The 21704-nt window shown below is 68.2% G+C and overlaps 2 protein-coding genes across 5 annotated transcripts; one reads left to right on the top strand and one right to left on the bottom strand.

The window, feature by feature from the left end:
- The first annotated feature begins 1977 nt into the window (after nucleotides 1–1977).
- On the top strand, nucleotides 1978–15160 carry DVL1 (dishevelled segment polarity protein 1). Of its 4 annotated transcripts, XM_064371964.1 has the most exons (16): nucleotides 1978–2152; nucleotides 7480–7549; nucleotides 7717–7838; nucleotides 8043–8146; nucleotides 8387–8525; nucleotides 9916–10009; nucleotides 10105–10174; nucleotides 10245–10384; nucleotides 10508–10584; nucleotides 10874–10941; nucleotides 11082–11234; nucleotides 11805–11936; nucleotides 12021–12188; nucleotides 12260–12466; nucleotides 13338–13376; nucleotides 13880–13896. In XM_064371964.1, exons 1-15 carry the CDS (start codon nucleotides 1983–1985, stop codon nucleotides 13346–13348), a joined length of 1725 nt encoding a protein of 574 aa, XP_064228034.1. In that variant the 5' UTR covers nucleotides 1978–1982; the 3' UTR covers nucleotides 13349–13376; nucleotides 13880–13896. The 4 variants fall into 4 exon arrangements, with proteins under 4 accessions (XP_064228034.1, XP_021523140.1, XP_021523139.1 ...); XM_021667465.2 differs by lacking the exon at nucleotides 13338–13376 and having other exon boundaries at nucleotides 11082–11159; nucleotides 13880–15160; XM_021667464.2 differs by lacking the exon at nucleotides 13338–13376 and having other exon boundaries at nucleotides 13880–15160.
- TAS1R3 (taste 1 receptor member 3) lies at nucleotides 14675–21497 on the bottom strand. Its single transcript, XM_012467909.2, has 6 exons — nucleotides 19551–21497; nucleotides 19171–19471; nucleotides 18308–19090; nucleotides 17282–17485; nucleotides 17031–17151; nucleotides 14675–16895 (listed from the first exon to the last, which is right to left on the bottom strand). Exons 1-6 carry the CDS (start codon nucleotides 19739–19741, stop codon nucleotides 15937–15939), a joined length of 2559 nt encoding a protein of 852 aa, XP_012323332.2. The 5' UTR covers nucleotides 19742–21497; the 3' UTR covers nucleotides 14675–15936.
- Between the last annotated feature and the right edge of the window lie 207 nt (nucleotides 21498–21704).

The raw sequence follows: 21704 nt of genomic DNA, 5'->3' as shown, positions 1-21704 counted from the left end.
CCAGTGTCCTGGGAATGGGACATTTGAGCTAGTTCTGTGTGGCCTGCCTCTGGTCGTGAAGGAGTTGAGAGCCTCTTGAGGGTGGACCTGGACGTCGGGAGGGGGCGTGGTGGTGGCTGTGAGGACCCAGGGGAGCAGCTCTCCGAGACACACCAACGGGATGTACTGGGAGTGGGAGTAGCGGGATGCGGGTCAGACGCTTGTAAAGGGGGCGGGAGCAAGGAGGCTCCGGCAGAGGCAGCCGGAACAGCAGGGCAGCTCCAAGCGAGTCCTGGCCGGGCCAGCACGGACCCAGCCCTAGACTCCTTTCCCGCTCAGTTATAGGCTGGCCGGGCCCAGAATCTCAGCACGAGTTCAGCGGGGGAGGCGGGGGGAGAGGTGGGGACAGGAAGGCCCGCGGCCCCGGGTCCTGGCAGCACAGACCAGCGACAAAGGGCTGCTGCTTGAGGCCGGCGTCACCTCCCAACCCCATCCTCCAGTCCTCCCGGGACAGTGGGGGTGGAAAAGGGTATGGTGGCCCACGAGGACCCCACAGCAGCACAGGTGGGGAGGGAGGCTGATCTGGGGAGGTGTGGCTTGAAGATGCACCTCCCTCCCAGCCCGGTGACCTCTGGCCCCACCAGTGCCCACAACGTCACTGGACAAGGTCCCTCCTGGCAGGGCCCCAGCTGGACCACTTCTGCATCAGCACCGGAACCGGCCTCAGGCCTCGGCTTCCCGCCTCTCTATTGACTTGTCTGGGGTGGGGCCCGGCATCTGTGTGGTTCCTCCTCTGCTCTGTGGCCGCTTGCGTCTGGCCTGGGGCAGGGACCGGCTTCCTCCCTTCCTAGGCCCTCAGCGGACGGTCCTCTTAGGTCTTCCCGCCTGGCTTCCGACGTCTGGGGAAACCGAGGGCTGCGGGAAGGCGGCCCAGGCTCCAGGCAGGGCCAGGACACCGGGTCCAGCCTGACCGTCCAAACGCGGGGGCCTGCACTGGGTGATGGGTTTCTCTCCGAGGCGGCGCAGCCCCGGGCACGGTCATGGCCCAACGGATGCGAGAGTCCCAGAATCCTGCCGGCTTTCTGGGACGGGGCCTAAAGGGCCCCACGCGCATCCACGCGCCCCCTTCCCCATCGCTCTCCCCAGCCTGGGTCGCCCTCTAGTGGCTTCCGCGCTGCCTGCTGGGGTCGGGCCGGGAAGGCCTCCAGCCCCGCGGGCCCCGGAGCAGCGATCCCGGACGCCCAGTGGCCTTAGGGGGCTGCTCGGGTCCCCCCTGCCCTGCAGAGGACCCCAGGACGAAATCCCTCCCGCCGCCGCGCGCTCCGACGCCTCCGTGCACGCCCGTGCCCACGCGCGCGCCGCTTCCGCCCGGCCTGCGGCCCGGAACCCTTGGGACCCGGCTGAGGGCCCGCGAGCCGGGAGCCTTGGCGAAGGCGCCGAGGGACCGGGCGCGTCCCCAGGGTCCCTCCGCTCGCCCCGCGCGCCCCGGTCGTCCGCAGGCCCAGGGCCAGGCCACACCGGGCCGCACCGGGGGAACTGCGGGCGCCCGAGCGGCGGGGGCGGGGCCGGGGCGGGGCGAGCGGGCCGGGGCCGGGGCGGGGCGAGCGGGGCCGGGGCGGGGCGAGCGGGGCCGCCTGCGTCTGCGCCTGCGCAGCCTCGCCCCGCCCCCGCCGCGGACTCCCGTGACGTCACCGCCGCGCGCTCGGGCGCCCCCCCGCGGCCGCGCTCAGGGCCCCGGGCCGGGCGGTCCCTTTAACGGTGCGGCCCGAGGGGCGCGGGCGGGAGCGCGGCGGGGCTGAGCGCGGCCTCCGTGCTGCGTCCCTCGCGCCGCTCCCGGGCCGGGGGCGGATGGGCGGCCGTGGGCCGCGGGGCGGCAGTCGGGGCGCGCGCGGGAGCCGGGGGCGGCGGCCGAGGCCTGGGCGGGCGGGCGGGGAGCGCCCGGCGTCCGAGCCCCGGGCCGGGCACTGAGCGCGCGGGCCCCGCGCCGCCGCCGCCGCCGCGCCATGGCGGAGACCAAGATCATCTACCACATGGACGAGGAGGAGACGCCGTACCTGGTGAAGCTGCCCGTGGCCCCCGAGCGCGTCACGCTGGCCGACTTCAAGGGCGTGCTCAGCAACCGGCCGGTGCACGCCTACAAGTTCTTCTTCAAGTCCATGGACCAGGACTTCGGGTCAGTCGGCCGCCGCGGCCCCGGGACCTGCCACCGCGACGCGCCTCCGCCGGGGGCGGCGGGGGTGGCGGCCTCGGCCCGCGAGCGGCGCGCGCCCGCCTGTCCGGGAAGCAGGGCGGCGGCGGGCGGGGGTCCCGGGGTCGGTGCGGGCCGCGGACAGGGGCGTGTCAGTGGGAAGGAGGCAGGGAGGGGTCTCCAGCCGGGATGGGGGACGTGGGGGGACAGGTTCACCGACCTGTCCGCTAGGGTTTATGGAAGCTTCGAGAGGCCCAAGACGGGCAACCCCGGTCCCCTTCTCGGTCCCTCTGACAGGGCCGAGGCCAAGGGCCACTGCTGGCCATGAAACTTTATTCACTCACCCCTGCCCTAGCTCCCTGTCGGCCCTTGTCCCCACTGAGCCACCGAGCAACTCAGGCCGGCGGCTGTTTCCGGGCAGCCCGGGTTAGCGTCTCGGCGCTGGGCCTCGGTGGTGGCAGTCCCGGGTGAGGAGACCCCCGCCGTGCTGAGCTGGGCCCTCTGGGACAGCGAGCAGGAGGCTGGCCCTGCCCGGCCAGCGGTAACCCGAGTCCCGAGTCCCAGCTCAGCCGCACCAGGGACGGTAGGCCCCGTGGGCCTAGCAGGTGAGCCCGGCCGCTCTCCAGCAAGCCGTGTCCTTGCGTGTGGCCGTGTCCTGGGACCGTGACATTAAGGCTGTTTCCTGGAGTCTCTGGTTGCAGGGTCCCCGGGCAGCCCCAGGTCCGGTCAAGCTGGGTCCCCATCTGGACGGCTGTGCTCTCCCCACCCCCCACCAGGGCGAAGCAGAGAGGGCAGGGTGCGTCCTTGGCAGCCTCTGAAGGCCGGGCGCTCCCCGCTCAGCCCGGCGGCCCTCCTGCCCGCTCCCGCGGTTTGTTTTCTGAGTCTGGTCGGTGCCTCCCCGCTGGGGGACCTTGCGGTCCCTGCCTCTCTGGGCCTGGGCTTTGGCCTTGAGCATGGGGTTCGTGTCCGCGCACTTCTGTTTCTGTTAGTGTATTATCATTACGAAAGTTAGCAGAGTCACCAGTGGTCTTTGTCACAAACGTGTGCTGCCAGGAAATGTGTGGTGAGGAGGTGCCCAGCCCCCAGGTTCCCGCCCCTGGACCACGCTCCGGGTGAATCCCTGGGAGAGCTTGTCTTCTGCTTCTGACACCCACCAGGAGCCGCCCAGGGGAGAGACAGCCCGGCTGCTGCCCTGTGCCTGCTGGGCACACGTGGAGGGCCTGCGGGTGCCTGGGCCTGGGAGCAGGGTAGGCAGGTCTGGGTGTTGAGGCAGGTTGGGGATGAGGGCAGGGAAGAGACGGGAGCTTCAGTGTACGGCTGTGGAGGCTGCAGGCTCAAGGGGGCTGGGAGGCACTGGGGCTGCGGAGGTCGGGGCTGGGCTGCCCGTGGGGGTTGGGAGGGACGTACTGGGGTGATGCTGGAGGCACGAGACTGGGGCTTGCTTTGTGTCCTCTGGCTGGTGGCCTCAGGAGCCTACACAGAACCCCCATCAGCTGCTTGCTGGCTGGTCTGCGGTGGCCTCCACGAGAGAGGGAGCCTCAGGCCGGAGACCTCCAGAGGCCCCGAGTCGGGGGTTCCTGTGCCAGCCCCTACTGCACTCAGCCCGGCCCTGGTTCCAGAGCACGGCCGACCACCTTGCAGTTCAGGGAGCCTGGGTCGTGGCCACAGCCGTGTGCTCTGGGCTGGGCCCTACTCCCCGTGCACGGCTTTGGCCCAGTGGGGGAAGGTCCCCCGCCTGCCATCTACTTTTCATGCCCTGGTCACGGGTATTCTGACCCCGGAGAGCAGAACTAGGGAGGTCTCTGCCTGATGCTGGGTTTAGTGGTTGGCAGGGGTCTCACCCAGCCTTTGGCTGAGGCAGAGGAGGGACAGTGCTGGGCTCCGGGTCCCTGCTGCCGGGTGTGTGGCGCATGCGGGCCTGCTGCACTGGGCACTGAGCCCGTCCGCTGGGGACAGCTCCCGCAGTTCATCTCTGAGGCGGGGGTGACCCAGGCCAAGGGGCTGGGGGCTGGGTAGAACCAAGACTGTGGCCTCAAAGCCCCGGTCCCCGGGGCCACCTGCCGTGGGCCTGGGTGCTGTGACAGCCCCTTGTGCCCTGGCTGGTGCTGTGTGCACTGCGGAGTCAGGGAGGCTGTGCCTGGCCTGGACGGCTAGGGGAGCTCCCGCTCCACCCTCCCTGTCCATGCCGCCTGGGGCCTGTAGCTCAGCCTCTCTGTGCCCCGAATGTCTCTCTGGTGTTGGGAGAGTCCAGGCAATGCGCCCGCTGCCCTCAGAGCCACGGCCCAGCAAGGGCACTGAGCCTGTGTGGCCTGAACCTGGGGAGGGGCTCAGAGAGACCCAGGGGACAGGCTGCTGGGAGAGCTGCTGGTTCTGGGGTCAGGGATTGGGAGGCCACAGACCCCCAAGGCTGAGGGCCCCGACCTGGGGGATGCACAGAGGGCTCTGAACGCATGGATGGCTCTGTGCCTCCTGGCCTGGTCCAGCTATCCCCGCCAGCTTCCTGCTCCACCTTGGGAGAACGAGGTGCAGTCGGGGCCATGCCACATGGGGGGCAGCTGGCTGTGGCCTCTGGGAGATCGGAGAGTCTCCTGTGGCCGGCATGGCCATGCTGGCTCCCGTAGCACTGCCTCTGAGTGGATTCCTCCCCGGGGTGGGTCTGTGGAGGCAGCACGCAGAGGTTAGCTGGGCCTCACGGGGAATCCTGAGGTGGGGGCACAGCACTGGCGGGGGCGGCCCTGTCGGCTGCTCTGAGTTTCAGCAGAGGCTTCTCCAGAGGTGCAGGGAGCCCGGGTGGTAGGTACACCCCCATGCCTGGCCAGCCTCCGGCACCCTCCCCCTTCTGGCTGGGGTGGGGAGGGCAGGGCTCTGCCTGAGGCCTGGGTCCCTGCCCCCTGGAGCCCCAGGCAGGCCCCACCCTTCTGCGCTGTTTGGGTTCGGCTGCTGTCCTCCCGACCCAGCCAGGCTGGGGTCTGCACCCTGCCACCGGGGGCAAGGCAGCACTCGTTACCTGGCTGGGCTGAAGAAGTTGGAGGTAGCAGGGCCTCTGGGCCCTGGCTGGGTGTCTGTGCAGGGGCGGCAACAGGGACATCCCGGGCAGCCTGGGGTCTTCGTGAGGCCCTGGCGGGGTGGGCCATGGGGGCTTGGGCCACTCTGGATGGTGGGAGGGGTGGGGCCCTCTGCCGGTGAAGCTGGGTGTGCGCTGCCCTGGGGTCCTGCATGGCCAGGTGTCTCCCTCAGATGAGTCAGAGGGTGCTGGGGTTGGGTGCGGCAGTGGAGAAGCTGCCGGCCGGGCCACCTGCAGCCATGTGTCAGGGGCTGAGGTGGGGACCCTGCCAGGGTCTCTGCTGTGGCCAGACCCCTCAGAGGTGGGGCCTCACTGTGGGCCCTGGCCCCCTGGCTGCAGCTGGCGGTGGCCTGGTGTCCATGGGGCCTGCCTCACCCTGGGTTGCTCCAGCCTTCCAGGTGTGACAGCCCCTCACGGTGGCGCCCTCATCCTGGCATAGGGTCATGGCTAACCTGGGAAGCTGGCCCTTCTCCTCAGGGCTGTGACTCCTGTGTGGGGCAGCAGACGTGAAGGGGTCTGAGAAGTGATCCTCTCTGCACTTTGGGGGCACCCATCTCATGGCGACAGCCTGGCCCTGGGAGGCCTGGGGAAGTGGCTGCAGGACCCCAGAGGGCTGCGGAGGGGTGTCTGCTCCCACTCAGGCTGGCCCTGCCTGCTGTCCACTGTGCCCTGAGGCCCGGGGCCTCCTCCCAGCAAGTGGGTGGGCCAGGGCTTGGGCCCGGGTTTGCTGCTTTGCCAGGGGCTCCTGCTACCTGCTGCTGCTGGGGCCTGGCCGGAGCCAGGGGGCCTGGAGCGGCCAGTAGGGGTGGCCCTGCAGCTGGCAGTGGGCATGGCAGCCACAGGCCACTTCCTGCCAGGTGTGCGCCAGGCTGAGCCCAGTCTCTGGGCTCCCATTTCTCTACTGGGCCGAAGTCCCAGTGTGGAAAATCCTGCTGTGCTGGGCACGGCAGGGTGCCAGGAGGCACGCGTCCAGATCCTACCTGGCCTGTTGCCTGGGCCCGCAGAGGTCACGGTGTGAGTGTTGGCCCCGGCCCTGCCTGCCTTGCCCCTTGGCCCGGGGACCTGCTTCTGCCCAGCCGCCCCCTGCGCTGTGTGAGGTACCACCCTGCCCTCTGAACTCTGAGCTCGGGTCACCCAGCCTCCTCCTGGTTCGTGTCCCCTGACCCTCTGTAGCCTGCCTGGGTGCCCTCTGCCCTATTCCTAAGCCCATCTGACTGGGGGGTGGCATCTGGACACTGGGTGCAGCAGCTGGCCAGCTTGCTCTCCTGGCAGCTCTCCTGGCTCTGCGGCCCCTGCTGCCCTTCTAGGTCTTGAGGTCTGGGGAGGCCTAGTGAGGGGGGTCTTCATGTCCCTGGGTAGGTGGACAGGACACAAGGATGGTGGGCTGCCTCTGGGGGTCTGTGTGCCCTCCCAGCCCACCAGTGTCTGTCTGTCAGGTCTGAGCGTCCTTGTGTGTGGACTGTGAGCCTGACTTGGGGTGCAGGGCAGGAGCCAGGCAGAGTCCCGCCCTCACAGAGCCTGACTCCGGGCAGGCACAGGGCCTGGGACCTGAGGGTGCTCCCGAGACGCCAGGAGGGCAGAGCAGGGCGGTAGGGCGTGGCCGACCTGATGGAGAGGAGGCTGCTGGGGGATTTGGGCTCCTGGTTCGGAGTGCAGGGTCGGGTGCATGTGGCCTGATGCCCTGAGTGCTGAGGGGTGGGGGGCTGGTCTGGAGCTGGCTGGAGGTGGGGCGGTAGACCTGTGGTCCAGGGTGAGAGACAGGGGAGCCTTGGCCCCGGGTAGGTGCAACTCCTGTTGCTGAGGAGGCTGGGGCCCGGCCTTGAGGAGGCCCCGTGTGGGGGCACCCCTGAGGGCTCGTGGCCTCCAGGCCCAGGGGCCAGATGAGGTGGGGGTGGTTAGAGACAGGCCTGGACGGCGTCTGGGGCCACCTCATGGATGAGTCTGAGCTGTGGGAAGCTGGGCACAGGGGCTTTCCCAAGGAGTCCTTACCTTAGTCGTCCCCCACCTGGGGGCTGGGAGCCTTTGGCCGAGCCTCCTCTGTGGGTCTGGCGGGGTGGGGCGGGGGCCCAGGATGTGACGGAGAGGAAGGACGGTTCCCGAGAGGAGAATGCGGTCGTGGGGGCGTCCACAGAGTGACGCTGCCCAGGTGGGGGATGCGCCTGCTCTCCAGGCCCCAGGCTTCGGCCTCGCCTGTAGAGCTGCGGGGTGGGGCCCCCAGGCAGGGCCTCATGGCCACATCTGCCCACAGGGTGGTGAAGGAGGAGATCTTGGACGACAACGCCAAGCTGCCCTGCTTCAACGGCCGCGTGGTCTCCTGGGTGAGCCCCTGTGTCCTGGCCCCGACCGCTCGCCCGGGGGCGTTCCAGGATGGCGCTCTTCCTGGGGAGGCGGTGCGTGTGGGAGGCCCTGGCAGGCTGGATGCAAATAGAGAATGGTGCTGGTCCCTGTGCCCTGACTGCCCTGAGCATGCCTGCTCCCTCCACAGCTGGTCCTGGCTGAGGGTGCTCACTCAGATGCCGGCTCCCAGGGCACGGACAGCCACACAGACCTGCCTCCGCCTCTTGAGCGGACAGGTGGCATCGGGGACTCCCGGCCCCCCTCCTTCCAGTAAGGACATCGCAGCGGCTCAGCTCTGCTACCCCAAGCCATCATGAGGGGCGCTGGTCCAAGGGAGGGAGCCCTGCCTGGGCCAGTGGGCGGGCGTGGCACCTGCTGGGGCTGGGGTCCCATGGCCGAGGGGTGGCTGGGCTGGGAGGCATCTGAGGGGCTGGGGCCGTGGCCTCCCCACCCCGCCCTGCTCTCGTTGCACAGCCCGAACGTGGCCAGCAGCCGTGACGGGATGGACAACGAGACGGGCACGGAGTCCATGGTCAGCCACCGGCGGGAGCGTGCCCGACGCCGGAACCGTGAGGAGGGTACAGTGGTCACGTCTGCCCAGCTGTGGGCCCCCAACCTCCCTGGGACCCCGTGATACACCCACATTCCTACCACCCCATTCCTGCCCCCCGGCCAGCGGAGATGCCTGGTAGAGGCTCAGACCCAGCCGGCGAGCTGTCAGCTCCCAGACCCACAGGCGCGCAACACTGTCCAGGCGGCCCCAAACCCGTGACCTCTGGGAGACCCCCCAGTCAGCTCCCAACCTGCTGCACCCACAGCCGCCCGGACCAATGGGCACCCAAGGGGAGACCGGCGGCGGGACGTGGGGCCGCCCCCAGACAGCACGTCGACTGCCCTGAGCAGTGAGCTCGAGTCCAGCAGCTTCGTGGACTCAGATGAGGACGGCAGCACGAGCAGGTGTGTGTACATGATGCGCGTGGGTCTTCACACTGCACGTCTGCGTGTGCACGCCTGCGAGGTGGTGTGCAAATGTCTGTGTACATGATGTGCACGTCTGTGAGGTGTTTTCACACTACACGTGTGCATGTGTGTCCGTACACATGTCCCTGTGTATGTTGCTCATGTGTCCGCTTGTGCACGTGTGCATGAGGTGTTTTTCCCTGTGCACGTGCCTGCGTGCAGATGTACGTGAGCACGTCTGCTTGTGTACGTGTCTGCGTGTGAGGTGTGCGTTTTCACAGTGTGCACGTGTGTCACCTCACAGCCCCCACAGCTGCGTCTCCCCGAAGTTCCCGCAGACCCAACCGTAGCCTCGTGTGCGCACAGGTGTGTGCTTGCCGTGTGCCTGTGTGCAGGTGTGTGTGCCAGTGTGCACGTGTGTAGGTTTGCGTGTGTGCCAGTGTATGTGGGTATGTGTGTGTGCACTTACGTGCATGTGTGCCAGTGTACATGTGTCGGCAAGTGTGCATGTGCAGGTGTGCTGTGTGCAGGTGTGTGTGCACAGGTGTGGGTGTATGCAGGAGTGCACAGGTGTGTACACACCAGTGGGTGTGTGAATTGTGTGCACGCCATGTGCAGATGTGTGCCAATGTACTGTGCAGATGTGTATAGGTGTGCGTGTGTGCCAGTGTGCATGTGTGTAGGTATGCGTGCATGCCAGTGTGTGCAGGTGTGCGTGTGTGCAGGTGTGTGTCCACTTATGCACATGTGCCAGTGCATGTGTGTCACTACCTGTGTGTGTGCAGGTGTGTGGGTGTACAGGTGTGTGTGCCCGTGTACTGTGTGTAGGTGTGCGTGCCAGTGTGTGCAAGTGTGTGCGTGTGTGTAGGTGTGTGTTCATGCCAGTGTGCACTTATGCGCGTGTGCCAGTGCATGTGTCAGTGTACGCATGCGGGCATGTGTGCAGGTGTGCGTGTGTGTGCAGGTGTGTCCGTGTGCAGATGTGCTTGTGTGCAAGTGTGCACAGGTGTGAGTGCACACAGGTTTGCAGGTTTGCAGATGTGCATGTTTGTGTGCGGGTGTGTGTGCAGGTGTGTGTGTAGATATGTGTGCGTAGGTGTGTGTGCACAGGTGTGCGTGTGTGTAGGTGTGCATGTGTGTGCATGTTTGCCGGTAACAGCTGGCTACATTTGTGTCCCTATTTGCCTATCTCTGGGGTTTTTGTGTGTGTCCATACGCACATCACGTGTGCAGGGCATGGGGTGTGGATGTCGGGCACTGAGCCTGCTCTGGAGCAAGCCTGGCCTGGGCCCCCCAGTTCCCAGATTCAGCTCACCCAGCACTGGGGCAGGGTTCCATCCCCCATTTATGTTCCCAGCTCCTCTGAGCTCTGATGTCCTGTCCCCAGGCTGAGCAGCTCCACGGAGCAGAGCACGTCATCCAGGCTCATCCGGAAGCACAAGCGCCGGCGGAGGAAGCAGCGCCTGCGGCAGACGGACCGGGTAGGGGGCGGCGCGGGGTGGGGCAGGGTCTGCGGGGGTGAAGGCGGCGTCGGGCAGCCCTGTGCCCCTCACACGCTCCCCACTCCCGTCCACAGGCCTCCTCCTTCAGCAGCATTACGGACTCCACCATGTCTCTCAACATCGTCACCGTCACGCTCAACATGGGTGAGGCCTCGGGGCGAGGGTTGGGGGGCGGGGGCGGGGGCTCGGCCATGGCTCACTGTCTTTCCCGCAGAGAGACACCACTTCCTCGGCATCAGCATCGTGGGACAGAGCAACGATCGCGGAGATGGCGGCATTTACATAGGTTCCATCATGAAGGGTGGGGCAGTGGCCGCCGATGGCCGCATTGAGCCCGGGGACATGCTGCTGCAGGTGGGTCTGCAGGGGCCGCAGGGAGACGCGAGGCCGCGGGTGGGGCTGCGGGGTGGCATGCGGCCGTGGGGGCCGTGGGCCGAGCTCACACCCTGCCTGCCCCACCCTAACCCCGGCCTGCAGGTGAACGACGTGAACTTTGAGAACATGAGCAATGACGACGCTGTGCGGGTTCTGCGGGAGATCGTGTCCCAGACGGGGTGAGGGCTCGGGGTGCTGCAGCGGGAGGGGCCGGGCAGGGAGGCGGGGCCGGGCAGGGAGGCGGGGACCGGGTTCTGTGGGAGATCGTGTCCCAGACGGGGTGAGGGCTCGGGGTGCTGCAGCGGGAGGGGCCGGGCAGGGAGGTGGGGCCGGGCAGGGAGGCGGGGACCGGGTTCTGCGGGAGATCGTGTCCCAGACGGGGTGAGGGCTCGGGGTGCTGGAGCGGGAGGGGCAGGGCAGGGAGGCGGGGACTGTGACACCCTTGCTGTGTGACCACCACTGCTGCAGGCCCATCAGCCTTACCGTGGCCAAGTGCTGGGACCCAACGCCCCGAAGCTACTTCACCGTCCCAAGGGGTAAGTGGCCCTTGGAGTACTTGGGGCAGGGTGGGTATGGGGCGCCTGCCCAGCCTGAAGGCCTCTCTCCTCTACCCTGTGCTCTGCCCTCCCACCCTATCCATCTGTCCGCCTGTCATCGCCACGTGGTGGTCACCCAGCTGACCCGGTGCGGCCCATCGACCCTGCCGCCTGGCTGTCCCACACGGCGGCACTGACGGGAGCCCTGCCCCGCTACGGTACGAGCCCCTGCTCCAGCGCCGTCACGCGCACCAGCTCCTCCTCACTAACCAGCTCCGTGCCTGGCGCTCCGCGTAAGTGGCAGCTCCCGAGGGGCCCAGCAGAAACTGAGGCTTGGAGGGCGAGGCTCTGCCAGCCTCCAGCATGGCCTCCTGGGCTGTCACAGGGCCTGTCCCCAACTCCCTGCACAGATGTGTGTGTGCAGGCACCCGTGCCCACCCTAGGCAGCACCCCCCCCCAGTTCACCATCTGTGTGTTGGGAGCAGGAGATGTACGTAGGTCCCTGTGAGGGGTGCACCCAGGGGATCAGAGGCAGCCCCCGGTATCCGCTCTGCTTCCTGCCGCTAACACGACTAACAGCCTGCGTTTTCAGGGGTGGGGCCTGCCCCGTTCTCATTACGCCCTGGTCTGCAGGGAGGGGTGTTCTCAGTCCAGTTTGCACCTAGGATCCTGATGAGAAGTGTCTGCAGGAGTGGGAGACAAATGTGCAATCCCCATGCCCACATCCCAGCCTCACGGGGGTCCATCCTGTGAGGGGTGGGGCCTTGCCGCCGCACAGGCTCCGCCCAGAGGCTGCCCTGGGTGTGCAGGGCCCTGGTCCGGCTGCCTGTCTGCACCGGGGCTGAGGGGGCTGTGCCTTGCAGAGCTGGAGGAGGCGCCGCTGACGGTCAAGAGTGACATGGGCGCTGTCGTCCGGGTCATGCAGCTGCCGGACTCGGGACTGGAGATCCGTGACCGCATGTGGCTTAAGATCACCATCGCCAACGCCGTCATCGGTGAGCGGCCGTCCCCAGGGCCGACGGCACCGGGGGTGGGGATGCGCGCCTCGGGGCTGCGGGCTGACTGCTGGTGCTGGCCAGGGGCGGACGTGGTGGACTGGCTGTACACGCACGTGGAGGGCTTCAAGGAGCGGCGGGAGGCCCGGAAGTACGCCAGCAGCTTGCTGAAGCACGGCTTCCTGCGGCACACGGTCAACAAGATCACCTTCTCCGAGCAGTGCTACTATGTCTTCGGGGACCTGTGTAGCAGTGAGTGGGGGTCCGGGATCGGGGCGGGGCGCCTCGGCCCCTGCGAGGCCTCACCCGCCCTCCCCCGCCAGATCTCGCGGCCCTGAACCTCAGCAGCGGCTCCGGCGGGGCCTCGGATCAGGACACGCTGGCCCCGCTGCCCCACCCGACCGCCCCCTGGCCCCTGGGTCAGGGCTACCCCTACCAGTACCCGGGGCCCCCGCCCTGCTTCCCACCTGCCTACCAGGACCCGGGCTTCAGCTATGGCAGCGGCAGCACTGGGAGTCAGCAGAGTGAAGGTGAGAGCCCCGCCCCTGCCCTGCCCTCTCCTGTCCCACCCTGGCTCTGCCCCACCCCACTGCTGCTCTGCCCCCGGCTATATCCTGCCCCCCAGCTCCGCCCCACTTCGCTGCTGTCCCCCACCCCATGCTCCTGCTGTGTGCTTGGGCCCGGGTGGGCTTCTTCTGGAAGGGGCAGGTGCCAGGGGGACCAGAGAGCCAGTGTGAAAGGGGAGGGACAGGAAAGCGTCTCACACAGGGGCAGCCTGGACCCCACCTCATCTGGGTGGGGTTGGGAAGGGGTCTTCCGGGAGCCTGAAGGCCTGGGTGACTATGCCTGGCAGGGGTGGCGACTGGTGCTCTTCCTGTGGTAGAGGCAGGAGGAGGCCACGTGGACAAAGGCTGTGTGACAAGGACAGGGCGGGGTGGCCACGGTCAGGCAGGGTCACTTTCCAGGCCTCAGGACACAGGAGGGTGGCAGCTGCAGCCCGGGCAGGGAGCCCGACGTGGACGATGCCGTGCACAGCTGCGCGCCCGTGGCTGGGATGTGCTGGGGGGGCTGGAGGATCCAGGGCGTCCCTGAGGCGTGGCCTGGTGGATCAGAGGCCCTGGTGGGTGGGGTTGTCGAGGCCAGTAGGGTTTCTGCAGGCCAGGACAGGGTGCGGGTGGTGGCCCGGAGGGCCTTGGAAGGACGGAGAGAGAGGAGAGGCCCTAGAGGGTGTGGGGCCGCAGAGAAGCTGCGCTGGGGGTCTGCTGACCCTGGACTGGCCCTTGCACCCACTTCAGCCCCACCCGGCCCACAGTCAGGCCCCACTGGTGGCGGGTGGGTGCCGGGTGGGTACTGGGCAGCGGGCGCGTAACTCGTGCTATTCCTTGCCTTGTGCTGAACAAGCCTTAGACTGAAGGACTAGCGGAGTGGAGCCTTGGGCCGGTAAGCCAGGGTCCCTCCCGGCGCCCCTCTCAGCATGTCCCCACCTGGCCACATCCTCTGGCTCCCACTGCATCTCGGGAGCCCGGGACGGGGCTGAGCTGAGTTGTCCGTCGGCCAGGGCCCTGGGTCGGGGGGACAGTGGAGCCTCGGGTGGGGAATCCAGGATGGCCATGGGGGCACTGGGCACACGGGGCCCTCACTGGCACCTCAGTCTTTCAGCCGCAAGACCAGGCCCTCAGCTCAAGCATCAGGGTGAGGCGTGGGGGCGCCCAGCTCACTCCGGAACCCTGCCCGCCTGCCACTACCCCCAGCAGCCCATGCCTGCCGCAGCTGCCCCTGCAACCCTGGGGGTGCTGCCCTGTCCTCGCACCTGCTTGGCTGTCACACCTACCCGGCCTGCTCAGGCCACCGCTCCTGCCCAGTCACCCGGCGTGGGGGGTGGTTCTGGACGTGACCGAGCCTGGCACCGATGGCCTCCTTTCCCTTCCCGTTCTCACCCCCAGGGAGCAAGAGTAGCGGGTCCACCCGAAGCAGCCGCCGGGCACCGGGCCGTGAGAAGGAGCGGCGGGCGGCGGGCGCTGGGGGCAGCGGCAGCGAATCGGACCACACGGCACCGAGTGGGGCGGGCAGCAGCTGGCGGGAGTGTCCAGCTGGCCAGCTCAGCCGTGGGAGCAGCCCACGCAGTCAGGCTTCAGCCACTGCCCCAGGGCTTCCCACACCTCACCCCGTGACCAAGGCCTATACGGTGGTCGGGGGCCCACCCGGGGGCCCACCTGTCCGGGAGCTGGCTGCTGTCCCCCCGGAATTGACCGGCAGCCGCCAGTCCTTCCAAAAGGCCATGGGGAACCCCTGCGAGTTCTTCGTGGACATCATGTGATCTGTGGTGCATGCCCACAATCCTGCCCGAGGCAGGGAGCCGGCCGTCCTGGTGCACGCAGAGCTCGAGAGGGTTTGCCTTAGTGGGGGCCAGGCTGGGAGGCAGCGGGGGCAGGCTGGACCGTCGCAGTCATCTGCCCGGCTCCTGGAAGCAGCCGCGTTGGGGTGCTCCCTCTTTGCTCCTCAGTGAGAGCCTCAGGGACCTCCCAACCCCTTGTGTCTGGTGGTGACCCCTCCTAGGACGAGGAAGACCCCCTTGGGCTCCTGGCTGACCCCATCTTCTGCACAGCTGTGCACAGGTCCCCCGAGTGACCCATGAGGTGCAACCCTGCAGTGCACAGGCCCATCCTTCTGACCCCGACGGGGCCTCCTGGGGGTGAAGAGCCCCCAGGTCCCTCCTGCTGTCTGGGGTAGGGATCTAATTTATTTATTTATTGCCTGGCCGGTGCCTCAGCAGAGGAGGTGGCCCTAGCAGCTGTCCCACCCGCCCCCAACCTTTGGAGCAGCCTGCACTTCCCCCCTCTCCTTCAGCCACACAGTCAAGACTGAACGTGTGGAGGACGGGACAGGAAGAAAAGAGAGGGCCGGACATCCTGCCCACCGCATCCCAGCCAGGGCAGAGAGGGACTGTGGTCCTCGGGGTCAAGGGGCCCTGATGTGCACAGCTGCCACAGGGAGGGAGGTCTTGGGGAGATGAGCGGTCAGCCAGCCCGTCCTTGGTGAACACACACACACTGCCCGCACACACCGCGGCCCGCACACACCGCGGCCTTCCTGGCGTCTCTGGCCCCCTGTGTCTGCGCTGTAGATAATGTATCAAAGTCCCAGCGTCTAGATGGTTAACATAGAGCTGCTTCTGTGTAAATGCTGCTTATTTTAAACACTAAAAAGCGTTTAATTTTATGGGACGGATGTGTGGCCTGTGCCCCTTCTGTCTGGCTGGGCTGTCTTGGAATGAGGCGTGGGGGACTTGGGTCAGGCCTCCACGAGGCCCTGCTGGGAGCTGACCCTGGGACTCTGACCTGAGACCCTGCGTGGGCCTGGGGGGTTGCTGACCTCGGACCCTGGTGTGCAGTTTTCTGTCCATGGTGCTGGCTCCTGGCTCCAGGCCCCTGCCCCCACCCCACCTGGGCTCCGTCCCTAGTTCTGGTGAGTCATGACACTGTACCCACTGGGCCAGGGGCAGAGAAGGAAGCCAGGTGCCAGTCCCACCTGGGGGTGGTCTGCCCTGTGCGAACACCTGTGTCCCCACACCCAGCCTCCGCCTGCTCTGGTGTCTGGGCCCGATGCTGGGTGGGTGGGCCCCCCCCAGGGGGCATGGTCAGGTTAGTAGGGCCTGGCATGGGCTTCCAGCCATCTGGCTAGGGGCCTTCCTGCGTCTTTTTCCTGAGCTCACAGGGTGGGTTTCGGGGATGCTGGAAGCCCTCCAGGTGTCCTGGAACAGTGGGGCTGGGTCACCTGGGCAGGCCTGGTCTGGGTGGAGAGGGACAGGGACAGAGCTCAGCTCTGGGGCCCAGATGGTCACAGGGGCGTCTACATGCTGCAGGCTCAGGGATCACTGTGGGGTCAGGGTCAGGGTCAGAATCTAGAGCTGGAGAGTCTGCAGGGGACACTGGTCATTGCTGGGTTAGGGAACATCTCAACTAGTTCTGGGTTCGCCGGGGCTGAGGACACAGGGTCAGGGTCACTCATTTTTTCCCTGAGCTTCCTCTGTCCCCACCGCCATTCCAGCCTTGGGCATCCGGGCCCCTCCCAGGAAGAACTCGGGGGTGTTCAGCCCCGGCTGCCACAGGAGCAGGTAGCACCTCGGTAGGTGGAAGGCGGCCAGGATGCCCAGGGTGCAAAGCAGGAAGGCGCCCATCTGCATGGCGGGCCTGAGGGCCACCTGCACGTTGGCCAGGAGGGGCACGAAGGAGACCCAGGTGATGAAATAGGCCAGCGTGGCGAAGGTGAGGCCACGGGCGCGGTTGTAGCGGCCGGGCTGGCTCTGCACCAGGAAGGTGCCCAGGAAGCAGAGGAAGGCCAGGATGGCGTTGGTGGCGTGCACCAGGCCGAAGCTGACCCAGGATCGCGTGCGACAGTGCACCAGCGCCTCCGTGGGCAGCACGCGCCAGTCCGTCACCACCTCCGGCGGGAAGGCCAGCAGGTACCAGGCGCACAGCGCAGCCTCCACCAGCATGGCCAGCAGCACCGCCAGCCAGGCCCGGGGCCCCCGCAGGCAGCCCCGCAGCCGGTCTGCCCAGCTCTGAGGCAGCTCCGACTCCACGAAGGTCTCGGCCGCCTGCAGGAAGAGCGTGCTCAGGCAGCCCGTGAGCGGGAGCTGGGATAAGGGCTGCTGGGCTAGGCAGCGGGCAGGGCTGGGCTGCCCAGGGAACAGGAGGACACTAAGGCACACCAGGCCCAGACAGACCAGCCCGAAGCAGGCCAGGGCCCCCCCCGAGGCCTGAACCAGTGGGCTGTCCCGATGGCGAACGAACAGCCCCAAGGCGGCCAGCACAAGCCCCAGTGCCAGGCCCAGCAGCAGGAGCAGCAGCAGCACAGCCGGCTCGCCCCATGTCAGGAACCGGGGCCTGCGGCGGAAGCAGCGTGTGCTCCGCTCTGGGGACCACTGGTCGTGGCGGCAAGGGGTGCAGGCGGGGTCGTCTGTGGGAGGAGAAGAGAAGGGGGCTGGGGGCTGGCCTTGCCCCGCCTCCCCCGCGGGCTCTGGCCTCAGAGCCAGGACTCGGCGGGACCCCGGCGTGCTGCGCTCTGCCCGCGCCTGCTGGGAAGGCGGCTCACCTGGGTTGCGTCGGTAGCTGCCTGCCTCGCAGTCTACGCAGTCGTAGCAGCAGGAGTGGAAGCCCTTGACCCGGCGCACCTGGCCCTCCTGGCACTGCCGCGAGCACTGGGACACGGGCTCCTGGGCACGGGCCTGGGGTCGGGCTCCGCTCGGCTGGGCACGCCCACCAGAGACTGGGACGGCCCCCACCCCCCGGCTGCGCCCTGCCGTGGAGGCTGCCCCGGGGCACGGCCAGCACGCCCGCCCTCACCTGATTGCCGGGTGTGTGCCAGCGCATCTTGAGGCGCTCCGGCCAGAGGCTGCCGTTGAAGACGCCCACGTTGTGCAGCTCGGGCACCGGGCCCCGCCACACCCACAGCTTGAGGTCGTACTCCGCGTCCACGTTCCCGCTGCCGTCGAAGCGCAGCGCCAGCCCGGCCGCGCGGAAGGTCATGTTGTACATGTTGTGCAGGAGCTGTGGGCGGGAGGCGGGGCTGTGGGCGGGGTCGGGGCTGTGGGCGGGGTCGGGGCTGTGGGCGGGGACGGGGCTGTGGGCGGGGTCGGGGCTGTGGGCGGGGACGGAGCTGTGGGCGGGGGACGGGCTGTGGGCGGGGGACGGGCTGTGGGCGGGGTCTGGGGCTGTGGGCGGGGGTCGGGGCTGTGGGCGGGGTCGGGGCTGTGGGCGGGGTCGGGGCTGTGGGCGGGGACGGAGCTGTGGGCGGGGGGCGGGGCTGTGGGCGGGGTCTGGGGCTGTGGGCGGGGTCCGGGGCTGTGGGCGGGGTCCGGGACTGTGGGCGGGGGTCGGGGCTGTGGGCGGGGTCGGGGCTGTGGGCGGGGTCCGGGGCTGTGGGCGGGGGTCGGGGCTGTGGGCGGGGTCGGGGCTGTGGGCGGGGACGGAGCTGTGGGCGGGGTCCGGGCTGTGGGCGGGGGACGGGGCTGTGGGCGGGGTCCGGGCTGTGGGCGGGGTCTGGGGCTGTGGGCGGGGGTCGGGGCTGTGGGCGGGGTCGGGGCTGTGGGCGGGGGCAGGGCTGTGGGCGGGGGTCGGGGCTGTGGGCGGGGCCGGGGCTGTGGGGGCGGGGGACGGGGCTGTGGGCGGGGGACGGGGCTGTGGGCGGGGTCGGGGCTGCGGGGGCGGGGGACGGGGCTGCGGGGGCGGGGGCGGGGCTGCGGGGGCGGGGGCGGGGCTGCGGGGGCGGGGGCGGGGCTGCGGGCGGGGGGCGGGGCTGAGCCGCCAGCCACCCCCAGCCCAGACACCGTGGTCCTGCCCGGCGGCCAGGCGTCCCCCTCCCGGGCCCACCTGCCAGGGCTTCACGGGGTCCTGCGTGGGGCAGCCCGAGGCGCTGCAGCGCAGGGTGTTGTGCAGGGCCTGGGCCACGCCGTACACGGCCGCGTAGACGGAGAACGTCCGGTGGTGCGGCAGCCCGGCGGACACGTTCTGCAGCGTGACGTTGTCACACTGCGGGCAGCGCGGGCCCACCACGTGCTCCTCCAGGCCCTGCTCGCTCTCGCCCAGCGAGGCGCAGAAAGCCGGGTCGGCGGCCAGGGCCAGGTGCGTCTTCACGTACTGGGAGAACTTGGGCAGCGGGGCACCCCTCTGCAGGAAGCCGAGCACCGTGCCCACCTCGGCCATGCCGGGCAGCCCCATGACCAGGTCAGAGGTCAGCCAGGCCTCGCTGGCCACCCACACCTTGGGCAAGAGCCTGCGGCTGATGCTGTAGCTGAAGAAGGCGTGGGCGGCGCGCGCGGAGGCGAACAGCAGCACCACCTGGACGCCGCTCTGGTTCACCTGGGGCAGCAGCTCCTGCACCTTGCCCGCCCACGGGCTGTCGGCACGGGGCAGCGGCACCAGGCCCTCGTGCGCGATGCAGATGCCGCGTGCCGCGGCCAGGCCCGAGAAGATGCTCAGGCCCTGCCGGCCGTACTCGTCATCGCTGCCCAGGGCGGCCACCCAGTTCCAGCCGAGCCGCTGCAGCAGCTCCACGGCGGCCGTCAGCTGCACGCGGTCACTGGGCACCGTGCGGAAGAAGGAGGGGAAGGTCTCCCGCGTGCTCAGCAGGTCCATGCTAGCCCCGTAGCTGACCTGCAGGGGCCGAGAGGCGTCTCCTGACGTGGGGGCTCCCGCGGGAAGGGCTGGGCGGGGCGCGGTGGGGGGGCGCCCACCTGAGGCATGAGGAAGAAGCCGAAGAACTTGCCCGTGACCAGGGCGAGCTCCGACGAGTGCGGCCCGATGACGGCCAGCACGCGGGGCTGGTACTGCGTGTAGTTGCAGTAGGCGGCGATGTCGTGGCTGTTCGCCTTGGCCAGGAACATGAGGCTGGGCTTCATGGTGACCACGGACTCCGAGCACGTGTCAAAGAGGTCGTAGCCCAGGCGCAGCCCCGGCAGCAGGTCTGACCGGTTGTTGATTTCCTCCACTGCCATCTTCATGGTCAGCGCCCAGAGCAGGCCGTTCCAGGAGAACCTGGGGCCACACGGAGCTGCAGGCGGCACCCCAGGCCTGCTCACCCTGACCCCCACCCCGGGCCGTCTCGCCTCCGTACCTGGTGCACACGAGGCTCGTGGGCCGCGTCCGGCTGTGGAGGGCAGCCTCCCCGGCCTCGCCTAGGGGGAACAGGCCCCCCAGCATGTAGTCTCCCTTCATCTTAAGTTGCCGTGACAGGCACAATGGGGCCCCTGTCCTAAGGTGCAGGAGAGCCCAGAGGCTGAGGCCCAGGAAAGCGGAGCCCAGCATGGCAGGGGCAGCTTCCAGCAGGCACGGCGGGTGGCTGCCCCGAGTGGCGCCTTACATGTAGTGAGACCGGGGTGGGGGTCGGGCAGAGGATTTGTTTGGCAAAACCCTTGCCACGCCCTGGGGCCCCAGTGGCAGTCCTTGCTTTCCAGGCCTGAAGGTTCGTGCGCCTCAGACTCTTCCTGCGGCCAACACTGACCTGCAGGCGGGCTGTGCTCAGCCATTGGCCGTGGCCTTGTTCCCTGCCTGTGCCCGAGCCCCTTGGCACCCCCCATTTCTGGAGTTGCCCTGCAGGCTGTGGCGAGGAGCAGGGGCAGGGGGCCTGTAGGGCTCCAAGGTCTCAGCTGCCACGGGAGGGATGCAGAGACACCCAGCTCTGGGCCTTTCACAGGCACACAAACACCTCCTACCCAGCCCTGGGAGCGTCAGGCTTCCAACTCAAGGCTGTGCTGTCAGGAGTGGGGGGCTGCAGACCAGCCAGGCAGTGAGCAGCCGGCCGGCCAGGCCTCCACCCTGCAGCTGGCCGGGGAGGGCCCTGCACTGCGGCGGTGACCTCACAGCCTGCCTTGGAGCAGTGTTCCTTGAGGGTCTCGGCCCTTCTGCTGGGGTCTGACAGCCTGGAAGCTGTAGGAGCTGCATGGCCAGCTGTCCTCATGCTGCTGACCCCGGCCTGGGCCACTCCTGCCTGGCAGGCACACAGGTGGCTCCTGCTGGGGAGAGAGCTCAAGGCTGGGCCCGAAGGAGGGGGCCACGCAAATGAGGGAGGAAGGGCCACAGGCAAACGAGTGGCAGCTGGAACGGAACCAGGTGTACGGGGCGGAGGGGGGGGCCTCTGCCTCACCTCCTGCTCCTCTGCGCAGGGGGGCTCCGCCTCTGCCTCTGTCTCACTTTGGGGGTGCCCTTGGGGACACACCAGGCTCCAGGTGCAGACCCTCCACCGAGGAGAGCTGAGGGGCACTTGACTTCAGCTGGGGCCTGGCAGACCTTGCGGACATTTACCGAGAGGTGCACCCTGGCTGGTGCCTCTTCCCCACAGTGCTGTGAGGGAGGACCCGTGAGGCACACGCATGACCACAGCACACACATACAGCACACAAACTGAACACACGTGCACACACAGGAACATGGTGCACACACAAACCCGGTACACAGGAACACAGGAATGTGACACATGGCACACTGGAGCATAGCACACAACACACAGGGCACATAGGAGCAGGGCACATGCACATGGCACACAATACACGGCACATAGGAGCAGGGCACATACACATGGCACACAACACACGGCACATAGGAGCAGGGCACATGCACATGGCACACAACACATGCATGGCACAGGAGCAGGGCACATGCACACGGCACACACGGCACACGGGAGCAGGGCACATGCACATGGCACACACACATGGCACATGGGAACAGGACACATGCACATGACAACACACACATGGCACACAGAAGCAGGGCACATACGCTCACGGCACACACGAACCTGGCACACGCACAGAAGGCCACACCCAGAGCTCTGCTCTGGGGCCCATCCTGTAGTCAGCAGCCTTTGCCAGCACCACGTGCAGCTCCCACAGACCCTGAGGTTGGGTGGCGTTCAGGAAGACCCCGCCGTACTGCATCCCCTTTCTATCCAGGCCACCGTTGTGGCTGGGAGCAGCCCCCACCTCCACCCACACATCCCACGCAGGACTCTCCTGTTTTGCACGGACAGGACGACCTTCTCTGCCTTCCCAACCCAGCCTCTTGGCTCTGGATGAGTCTGCTTCTCTCTTGTCTCACCTGTAACATGGGCATAGTGACAGGGACCTCTCACCTCTCTCGGGGGGACGGGCACACAGCAGCCCCAGCCCCAAGGCTGGCCTTTCCTCAGGGCGGTCGGCTGCACCTGCCTCAGCTGTGTCCCTGGGGTGAGGACCCTCCCCACCCTCACTGGGTGCCCCTGTTCCCCCCA

Source organism: Aotus nancymaae, unplaced genomic scaffold, assembly GCF_030222135.1.
Source record: "Aotus nancymaae isolate 86718 unplaced genomic scaffold, 86718_ANA_hifiasm-v0.15.2.pri h1tg000250l, whole genome shotgun sequence".
NCBI classification, from domain to species: Eukaryota; Metazoa; Chordata; class Mammalia; order Primates; family Aotidae; genus Aotus; species Aotus nancymaae.
This window is presented reverse-complemented; position numbering and strand designations above follow the sequence as displayed.